The sequence below is a fragment of the Trypanosoma grayi genome (genome assembly GCF_000691245.1).
Source record: "Trypanosoma grayi strain ANR4 Tgr_912_V1, whole genome shotgun sequence".
NCBI classification, from domain to species: Eukaryota; Euglenozoa; class Kinetoplastea; order Trypanosomatida; family Trypanosomatidae; genus Trypanosoma; species Trypanosoma grayi.
In genome coordinates, this window is record NW_008826531.1 from 1 (window position 1) to 6794 (window position 6794).

Consider the following 6794-nt stretch of genomic DNA (forward strand, 5'->3'; position numbering starts at 1 on the left):
CGCCGCCGCTGCCGCCTTCGCCGGTCGTGCTGCTCGCCGCCCGATCGTCTGCCTCCGGCAGCACGGCAAGCAGAGACGAGGCAGCTCTCCCGTCAGCACCACCCTCGCGATGGGAGCAAACAAAGGGACCGCGCCAACAGGCGGGTCCGGCCCAGCCGCCACGCTCGCGCGGCCCGAACTCCGGCACGATGATGGTGGTGGACGTGGAGGCGGATCGTGCGAGCATGTCGACGAGCGGGGCGCCACGACAAAACGTCCTGAGCGGCGACACGCAGCGGCCGCGCGTGGCTTACTCTGCTCAAGACTCTCGTGAACCCTCAGCCCGTATTGGCCAGCCAAGCTTGCGGAGCACAAGGCTGGAAGATAGCGCCCCGCAAGATAGACCGACGCGTAATGGCAGTGGTAGAGAGAGTGGAGAGTCGACGAGGCGACCGATGAGCCCTCCGCCGGAAGGTCAACAACAGCAACAACGACACCAACAACAAAAGAAGCAACAGTTTGTTGTGCAAAGTGCTTTTACACAGAGAAATCCGTTCCGCCGCCAAACCTTTGAGAACTTCTGTTGCTCCCCGGATTATCGTGTGCCGCCTGGTTTCTCTATTTACCAGGACGATTCGAACGTATGGAAAGGTTACCAACGCGCCTCAGAGAGTGGGATCTGCGGCCAACGCGCCTCAGAAGACTCCTCAGGGGGCCATCAAAGCCTATCTTCCGTGTATCTTGCTGCTGGCCCCGCACTTGGGGTGCTACAGAGAGGTGATTGGTTTCTCAAGTGGACACGGCAGGGGAAGGTGCATGAGCGGTACGTCTGGCTTGATGCAGAGCGCGGTACGCTGGTTTGGGGCCCAGGTCCTCGTCCGTCTCTAATGCTTTTCTCGCAGCTCAAGCTCAGTCGCGTAATGGACCTTCGCCCGGATTGCCTGTTCGATCAGGCGACGCAGCGCACTTTTTACCGCCTCTTCTTCGTGACCGAGGAACGCACCATTGTGTTCGCCACGGAGGTGCGTGACAAATTCGACGCCTGGTTCGATGTGTTGATCAAGATCACGTCTGCCAGCGGCGCTCCGCAGCTGTGGGGAGAACTGTGGGGCACCTCAGGCGCCGAAGTGGCGCAGAAGGAGTGGTCTTCGCGCTTTAGTCCGCTGCACGCCGTCCTGCATGGCTACGGGGCGGCGGCGGGGCCCATGGCGAATGCCACTGCGCTTGGTGGGGCCCGTGGGCGAGTGCTGCCCAGCGATTAGCGAAGTGACATGACACACGAGCGAATGAAGTCAGATGCACCGAGAAGAAAGCAACAAGGAAAATAACAATGAAGAAGGACTAGAGGGTGGGGAAGGGGGAGATGGGATGCGTGGTGATGGTGGGATGCCATTTGGTCTCTTTTCATATGTCATGTATTTTAATTCCTTGTCCATTTGGCCCTCCTCACGCAGCCGTTCCAATTTTCTTGAGTTCGTGCCCATTCGAATGGGTGCCTTCCCCCTTTTTTTTTCTTAGAAAATTTATTCGTGTTTGCTTGCTTCTCCCTGTTCGGATTTCCTTGTTGCAGAATCTCGTGAGGAGTCTACCGAACAAATACCGAGTTCAACTGGGCCGAGTGGACAGTTCCCTCTTGTACTGTATGACGTTCCTTCTTTCTTTTTTGCCTTGCTGTTGCTGCCGCTGCTGCCGTCGTTGTCGTGTGCTCTTGTTTCTATATTTCTCCATGCTTTCTTCGTCCTTCACGGAGGATCACGTATAGGGTATCGAATAATAATCCCAGGGGAGCGGAACGGGAAGGACGTCTTGTACGGATAGTGGTTGAAGGAACGACAAAGGCGTACGCAGGAAAGACGGAATATGGCGACATCAGACGCTGAAGACGAGCGTGAGTACATACTCCTGCGGGACTTTGGCGGCCACGACGCCAAGAAGGATCCGGACCCGAGCGGGTACTACGCGGCTCTCGGGGTATCACAGAATGCGTCACAAACACAAATTCGACGGGCCTTCCTGCATCTGAGTCAGAGCTACCACACAGACAAACACAGCGGTGACACAGAGGATGTACAGCAGTTGATGAACGAGCGGTTTCAGAAACTCCAGGAGGCGTACACGGTGCTGTCTGACGAGAAGCAACGCGTGGCGTATGATATAAGTGGGGAGCAGGGTGTTAACCGATTAGCCCTCATTCCTCAGAATGTAAACCGACGTGAGGACATTGCGCACTACTTGAGTACGCTGGAGCGAGAAGCGGAACTGCGTGGATTGGCAAAGATGCTTTCGGCGACATCAAGCATGACAGTGACGTACTCCATTGCACACTTCTTCCTCCCCAGGGTGGTCAGCTCCGTTCCTGCACTACCTCATTCAGAAGAAAAGGCGGACGACACCGGCATGGGCCCTCCCAATGAGGCTTCGAATGAGGAGACTCAGGCTGCAGCGAGCAATGCTGTGTCAGAGGCATCGGAGCGGGAGAGCACTGGCGCTGATGTTGCGACGCCGCAGCTGAAGTCAGAGGTTATGGTGGCGAAGGAGGTTGAGATTGACGGACGCCACCAGATTGTGCTCGTCCCTAATGAGGGGATGCAAGCAAAGCTTCGGGAACAGATCGTGAGGGCGTCGGGGGGCAACAACAACGTTAATGATGCTGCTGCTCCTTCTTCTCCTTCTGCCGTTGCCACTTCTGTGGGTCGTCACCTACGAAAAACGCCTGCAGGTCGTGCGCAGCTCTCACTCATGGAGAAGGCGATGCTGGCGGCAGTGCCCAGGCGAATTAACTTTAGGCACTCGTTCCAGCATGTTGTGACGCCGACGCTTGGGGTGTGGATTCAGACGACGGCCTCCCAAGAAGGGAACCGAGCGCGGGTAGGCTGTAAGACAATCATGGAGTACCAACCTGACGATATCAACATGTACGCCTGCGCGTGCAACGTGTCTGTGAAATGGCTAAAGATATCCTTTATTCGAAAACGTGTACTCAACGTGATGTGGACGCTCAAGACAAAGTTGGTTGCCCTTGACGGTGTGAATCTGTTGAGGAAGTTTGAATTATCCCTAGATCGGCGGCTATCGTCTATGTACACGTTGCAAAACTCCTGGGTAATGTCTCTAAGAGATCACGGCCTCTTCAAGACCGGTATCTTTGGAGGCAGTGTGGATGGCGTGAAGAGGGGTATATACACCTTCATTGGCTACAACAATCTGGGCGTTCACATGTACGATGAGAGACCCATTGTGTACGGTGATAGTGACGCGGAGAAGGAGGACGCCGCACAAGGACGCGTGCTCACGACCTTTGGGTTGATGGGTGCCACGTTGAACCTTCGTTACGGTATTGAGGCATGGTACTTTTTCAGCAAGTGGCAGCACTTTGGCATCGGCTTCTCTACCTTGGCGCCGATGTCAAGTTACTTTTCAACGTACAACGCCCGCCACCCTGGATTCATGACGATCCAGGAAATTTCACTGCTCTACGCGCGCGGTGAGCGCCGCATTAGCATTCCCATTGTAGTGTTCGCCTCGCAGAGGCTTCAGATGGCGCTGATGTGGGCTGCAGCGCCATACGTACTGTATCGTGTTGCACGGATCGTATGGCGGCCCTTCCAGCGCGGGCGGATAGTTGCGCGCTACCGGCAGGAGCGTCTGCGGCACCAGCCAGAGATGGATGTGGCGCGGATGCGGACTGCACATGAACAGAGGGCGTTGGAGCACAGCGTCATGCGAAACCGCCTGCGGGAGGAAAGTATCGCTGGCCTCGTTATCATCAACGCGAAGTACGGCGTACTGAACCCCCGCTACCCGGAGGCGCTGCAGCTGCAGCCAAGAAGCGCGGCGGTGAAGGCGCCGTGGTGGCGGCGCTGGTGGGCGAAGAAGTCCGAGCCGACGACAGCACCTTCGGCACAGGCGGAAGGTGCGGCTGCTGAAGGAGCCGGCGATGTCTCCTCGATTGTTGTGTTGGACGTGACGGCCGCACTTCAGAATTTTGTGCAGGACTCGAAGCTGGTTTTGCCAAGGGGGTCTAAGAGCAAACTCGTTGGGTTCACCGACCCCGACCCATTCACAGCGGAACGGAAAGAGCTAGTAATTGTGTATTGGTTCCAGCGGAAGCGGCACACCGTTACAGTGAGCGACGAAGATGAAGTGGAGCTTCCGCGGCGCGAGCACCTGATTGATTGATTGATTGATAAGCCATCCTCCATTGATGAGGGGAGGAGCGAGTGGGGAAGTATACATACATGCGAATCAAATCACACACACACACACACACACAGACATGCTCGTGCACGCTTTTTATAGCATCTTAAAAGATAGAATGTAGCGATGGAAAGGGATGGTTCGCCTATCCTCCCTCTCTCGCTCATTTCTTTACATACTCAACAATGCAACAACAAAGACATCAAACAAAAAAAAAAAAGAACCTCTTCTTTCACCCAATGTGTTAGCGCCTGCTCTTCCAAACTTGCGTTTGTTTTTCCCTCATGTTATCCTCTTCTTTTTTTTTTTTCGGGGTGGGGGGGGNNNGTTTGTGGCCAAACAAACAAAAAAAGTTTTTCTTTTTTTTTGTTTGGCTTCTTCGCCGCAGATCAGCGATTCGTTACGGGGCGTATGCTTCGCCCTCGGTTCGTCGCTGCTTCTATTCGCAGGAACGGTAGTCACTGCGCCAACGGTACGCTTGCCCGTGGCGTCTTTCATGCAGCAACTTCATCAACGGCGCGCATCAATGGCGTGCGCCGGTCACTGGCGCTCTTCTCACTGCCCTTGTCTCGCACTGCGCGTGGCTTTGGGCACCTCGTGCGTGAGGTCGACACACACGGCTTCAGAGGCGACATCCATGTGCTGCGGCACAAGAACGCTGCGGCGACGCAGCGGTACGTGGCGGAGGCCCTCGCGTCACCGCAGAATATGATTTTCTGCGGTGCCTACCACACAGGCAAGATGACAATTCTCAAGGCTATTGGCGAGGCCTGCGAGACGCAGCAGAAAAAGGTGGCGTATGTGTCGGCGGATGCACAGCGTGCCTGCCGCTTCGAAGGGCTGCTGCTGTACCACTTTCTTGGACTGCGCTACATGGGCCGTGAGGAGCTTCCCTCACGCGACCAGCTTGACGGCACGTTGGAACGACACGCGCGGCTGTGCGAGGCGACATACGCCGGCTGCGTGCCGAGTTTGCGGACGGTCGACGTGTTGATCCTCGACGCCGTTCATCAAATAGCACCGACCATCATTCTGTCGATGGACACAGTTTGCCGCCAGCTGCGTGGGCGGCCTAATGAGGCGTTCGGTGGCCTCCGCGTGTTTGCTGCAGCAGACTTCTGGCGCCTGTCGGTGCACCCCGGTAGTGACACAGGGGGCTATATCTACCAACTAGACAACTGGGACGAGCTCTTTCCTCGACAGCGTCTGCTGGAGAAGATACACGGCCAGGCCCGGCGGCTCACGGCACTTGTTAACAAGGCGTACTGCGGCCTGCTTACGTCGCAAGATATTGAGGAACTAGAGGTGCGATCGACCAAAGGGAGGCCGACAGCACAGGAAGATGCCGACGACGAAGACGGGGAAAATGCAGACGACGTTGATGTGGGCGCTGCAGACACAACAGCGGCGAGTTCCCTCAAGCCGGACAATGGCAGTGGCAGGCACAGCAGCAGCGGAAGGAGCACATCACTTCCACCACAAGATTTGATTTCTAATGTGGAAACCATCGTGAAGTTTACATCGCGGTTTCCAAAGCAGCCGGCGATCCGTGTGTTGCCGCCTCGCTTCCGCACGCTTAAACGCACGGAGATTGGGAATTACGTTGTTAACATGATGTTGCAGTCCTCCTTACCACAGTCCTTCTGTCTAGTCGATTCCCTCAACCTCGACGTTGGGGCATCGGTCCATCTCCTGTTGGACGCTCCTGCCTCCTTCGGTGTGCCTGCTGGTACCGTTGGCGAGGTGTTGCAGGTGAAGGAGCACGTACTCGTTGTGCACTTCCCATCGGTGCACCGCACGGTGGATGTGCCGCGGATGCGCGTCAGCGTCTACCACTCATTCTACCCAGAGGTGCGCTACGAGTTGCAGCAGTTTCCGCTCTTTCCGCGTCACTGCATCTCGCCAATGAACATTACTGGATACAAGCACACGTACAACGTCCATATTGACTGCAGTCGTCTTGCAGATACTAACGATCTTGGGAACATACTCGCACGTATGCGCTCCTTTGATGACTTTAGCATGCATCGGACACAATCCTTTGTTCGCCTCGATGGGATGGTGCATGAGCCGACGCGCATCTACTACCAACGCATCACCAACCGTCCCATTTCCACCGCGGCAGAGCAGTGGTGCCGCAACTGCAAGTCATATGTGCCAACGGCAGAATTCTACACGCATTGGGACAAATGCATTCGGCATGTGCGGTGGTGCAGCGAGTGTAACACACGGATTCCACTGGAGCGTCTTATTCCACATCAGGAGAAGCACCAGATCGTCCTCTGCATGGACTGCGGCAAGGCTGTGGAATGGCGGCAGTGGGAGGGTCACCGTCTCACGTGCTCTGCTATGATGCGGGAGGTGTCGCCGGAGAATGAGTTCCTGCCGCTCCGCACCCGCCAGCTCGCGCTAGAGATGGGGCTCGACAAGCGTGACTTACACACCATGCGGGCATTCAGCCGTGGTCTTCTGCCCAAGTCGAGGAAGCAGTGCACCAGCGGTGATCCGCATTGATGATGCCGACGGTAGCGCTGGTGTGTGATGGCCCAATCGCTCCTGAAGGATGAAGTTGGTGTTATGCACACTTCACAATCATTTGTCTCACACAACAGATTTCT

At 56.0% G+C, this 6794-nt stretch overlaps 3 protein-coding genes across 3 annotated transcripts; all 3 read left to right on the forward strand.

Moving 5' to 3' along the window:
* Positions 1-188: 188 nt before the first annotated feature.
* DQ04_09121000 (hypothetical protein) lies at positions 189-1241 on the forward strand (the record flags this gene model as incomplete). The annotated part of the gene is made up of 1 exon (XM_009315816.1): positions 189-1241. The coding sequence occupies one exon, from the start codon at positions 189-191 to the stop codon at positions 1239-1241; it is 1053 nt and encodes a 350-aa protein (XP_009314091.1).
* Positions 1242-1839: 598 nt separating this feature from the next.
* DQ04_09121010 (chaperone DNAJ protein) lies at positions 1840-4158 on the forward strand (the record flags this gene model as incomplete). Its single annotated transcript, XM_009315817.1, has 1 exon — positions 1840-4158. The coding sequence occupies one exon, from the start codon at positions 1840-1842 to the stop codon at positions 4156-4158; it is 2319 nt and encodes a 772-aa protein (XP_009314092.1).
* A 429-nt stretch (positions 4159-4587) lies between these two features.
* On the forward strand, positions 4588-6690 carry DQ04_09121020 (hypothetical protein; the record flags this gene model as incomplete). Its single annotated transcript, XM_009315818.1, has 1 exon — positions 4588-6690. One exon carries the CDS (start codon positions 4588-4590, stop codon positions 6688-6690), a length of 2103 nt encoding a protein of 700 aa, XP_009314093.1.
* Positions 6691-6794: the final 104 nt, after the last annotated feature.